The following is a 3,079-nucleotide window of genomic DNA, read 5'->3' on the forward strand; positions in this document are numbered from 1 at the left end:
GTGAATGTTGTAAAATTTACATTTCAAGAAAATTTGTGGAATATTGTAATAATTTAGATTTAAATTCCTGCAAATTATTTCAATTCCTTACTATTATTTATTTCTCTTCAGATTGAGTTTTTGATATAAAGGACATTCTAGAAATAAGGTTATCCAGCCAAAACCCTTGGATTTTATGGTGTTAAGGTTGTCCTTAGAACTGAATTCGCATCAACTTCTCAATACTTGTTTATTGAGGTTGATTTTATTTCAACATTGTAAATTGATTTATTTTATTTGGCTATCTCTTTATTTTATTTCGCTGTTATAATTATAATTTGGCATAGTCCTATTCACCCCCCCTAGGACATATAGCTAGGCTGTTTCAGAACGTAGGAGCTACGTATCAGCGAGCCATGGCTGCCTTGTTCCATGATATGATAAACAAGGAAATGGAAGTCTATGTGGACGACATGATTGTCAAGTCCCACATGATCGAAGGACATTTCGAAGACCTCAAGAAGCTCTTCGACAGGCTAGAAAAGTTCAAACTCCGTCTCAACCCACAAAAATGTGTCTTCGATATAACCAGAGGCAAGCTGTTAGGCTTCATTGTAAGTGAAGATGGCATCCGGGTAGACGAGACCAAGACTAAGGCAATCATTCAAATGCCACCCCTAAGACCGAAAAGAAATTCAGGGCTTCCTCGAGCGAATCCAGTATATCAACCGATTCATCGCACAACTCACTCCGGTTTGTGAGCCCATATTCAAGCTACTATGGAAGAACTCTCCAAAGGAATAGAATGACGACTGTCAGGCAGCCTTCAACAAGATTAAAAAGTACCTACTGAACCCCCCAGTGCTCATGCCACCTACTCTAGGTAGGCCACTACTGCTATACATTTTCGTCACAGCAGAAGCAATCGGATGCGTCCTCGGCCAACACAATGACACAGGAAGAAAGGAGCAAGTGATCTATTATCTAAGCTGACGGTTCACAAGATATGAAGCCAAGTACTCCAGTTTGGAGAAAACATGCCTCGCCCTAGTTTGGGCAACACAGCGATTGTGACAATATATGATCGCTCATCCGATCCTTCTGCTCTCTCGTATGGACCCATTGAAATACTTGTTCGAAAAGCCAGCACTAACAGGTAGGATCGCAAAATGGCAGCTACTACTTTCAGAGTTTGACATCACCTATGTCACTCAGAAGGCAATCAAGGGGCAAGCATTGGCCGATCACCTAGGAGCGCACTCTCTGTCCAATTATCAACCACTGAAGACCTTCTTCCCGGATGAGGACATCCTCCTAATTGAAGAAGAAGAAGAGAGAAAGGCAGGAGAGTGGACACTCTTCTTTGATGGAGCTGCAAACTCAAAAGGGAGTGGAGTAGGCACCATACTCTACTCTCTCAAGGACGTCCTAATTCCCATATCCAGGAGGCTAGCATTCCAATGCACTAACAATGTAGCTGAGTATGAAGCATGTATTGTTGGTCTAAGAGAAGCTATAATCCTCCACATGAAAAAGCTACGGGTCTTCGGAGACTCGCAACTCATCATCAATCAAACAAACGGTGACTAGAAGACCAAAGATGAGAAGTTAATCCCATACCATGTCTATCTGGAGAATCTAATTGAAGAGTTCGAGGAGATCACATTCTCTTACATGCCCAAAGTTAAGAACCAATTTGTAGACGCTCTGGCTACCCTCACTTCAATGATAGAGATCCCAAAAGGAGTTGCTGAATGGGAACTCACCGTCAAACTCTAGGAGGAAACCGCATTCTGCCTATAGATTGATGAAGCTGAACGTCCCTTAAATGATCGGCCGTGGTACATAAATATCAAGGAATATCTCGAACATCAGAAGTACCCGGAAGGAGTAACACCAGTTGATCGTCACACCATCCAATGGCTAGCAGCACAGTTCGTGATCACTTGGGGCATCCTTTACAAGCGAACCTTCAACCAAGTCCTTCTCCGCTGTGTGGATGAAACAGAAGCGGCATAGATCATGTTAGAAATCCATGAAGGACTATGCGGCCCACACATGAATGGACATATGATGGCAAAAAAGATCCTACGACTCGGCTACTATTGGCTTAAGATGGAGAGAGACTATTGTAAACACGTTAAGAGATGCTTCAAATGTCAGGAGCATACGAACCAAATCCACGCACCTACTTTCGAGCTCTACAACCTGACGGCACCATGGCCCTTCTCTGTATGGGGACTGGACATCATCGGCAAGATCAGCCCCAAAGCTTCGGACAGGCATGAATACATTCTGGTGGCAGTAGATTACTTCACCAAGTGGATAAAGGCAACATCATATACCACCATCACAACACTTCATGTGATCAAGTTTATGAAGAACAACACCATTAGTCACTATGGGATCCCTCAAGCCATTATTACTGACAATGGAACTCCATTCGTGAATAAAAGGATGGGCGATTTCCTCGACAAGTTCAAGATTCAATGCCATCGGTCAAGTCCCTACCATCCTCAAATGAACGGTGGGGTCGAAGCTGCAAACAAAACTATCATACGTGTACTAGAGAAGATGGTGAAAACATATCATGATTGGTCAGAAATACTTCCTTTCACACTCTGGGCCTATCGGACGTCTGTACGGTCTGATACAGGTGTAACTCCATACGGACTCGTATACGGAATGGAAGCAGTGCTTCCAATCGAAATCGAATTCCCATCACTACAGATACCGCTGGAAAGTGAAATCGAGGAAGGCGAGTGGCAACAAGCAAGGTATGATCAACTGCACCTAGTAGACGAAAAGCGCATGTGAGCGCTAAACCACTCCTAATGCTACCAAAGAAGGATTGCACGAGCCTACAATAAAAGAGTCCGCCAGAGAAGTTTCAAAGTTGGTGACATGATCATGAAGCATCCTACCACCACACTTGCCAGATCCCAGAGGAAAATTCAAACCCTCGTGGGACGGACCGCTGATCAATCAGGAGGTACTCCCAGGAGGTGCTCTTCGACTCACCAGTCTGAGAGGAGAAGATCTTCTTGAGCCCATCAACGCTGACAACGTGAAAATCTACCACGGGTAACCATACCTAACC

The 3,079-nt window shown here is 43.8% G+C and overlaps 1 protein-coding gene across 1 annotated transcript; it reads left to right on the forward strand.

Moving 5' to 3' along the window:
• Positions 1 to 395: 395 nt before the first annotated feature.
• Positions 396 to 2,796, forward strand: LOC131226905 (uncharacterized). The gene is made up of 2 exons (XM_058222612.1): positions 396 to 635; positions 2,143 to 2,796. The coding sequence occupies exons 1-2, from the start codon at positions 396 to 398 to the stop codon at positions 2,794 to 2,796; spliced, it is 894 nt and encodes a 297-aa protein (XP_058078595.1).
• The last annotated feature ends 283 nt before the right edge of the window (positions 2,797 to 3,079 follow it).

Source organism: Magnolia sinica, chromosome 15, assembly GCF_029962835.1.
Source record: "Magnolia sinica isolate HGM2019 chromosome 15, MsV1, whole genome shotgun sequence".
NCBI lineage: Eukaryota > Viridiplantae > Streptophyta > Magnoliopsida > Magnoliales > Magnoliaceae > Magnolia > Magnolia sinica.

Coding starts and splice junctions, on each gene's coding strand:
- LOC131226905 (XM_058222612.1), top strand. CDS start 396: ATGGCTGCCTTGTTCCATGATATGATAAACAAGGAAATGGAAGTCTAT. Junction 636..2,142: donor TAGACGAGACCAAGACTAAG/GCAATCATTCAA, acceptor TTCAAATGTCAG/GAGCATACGAACCAAATCCA.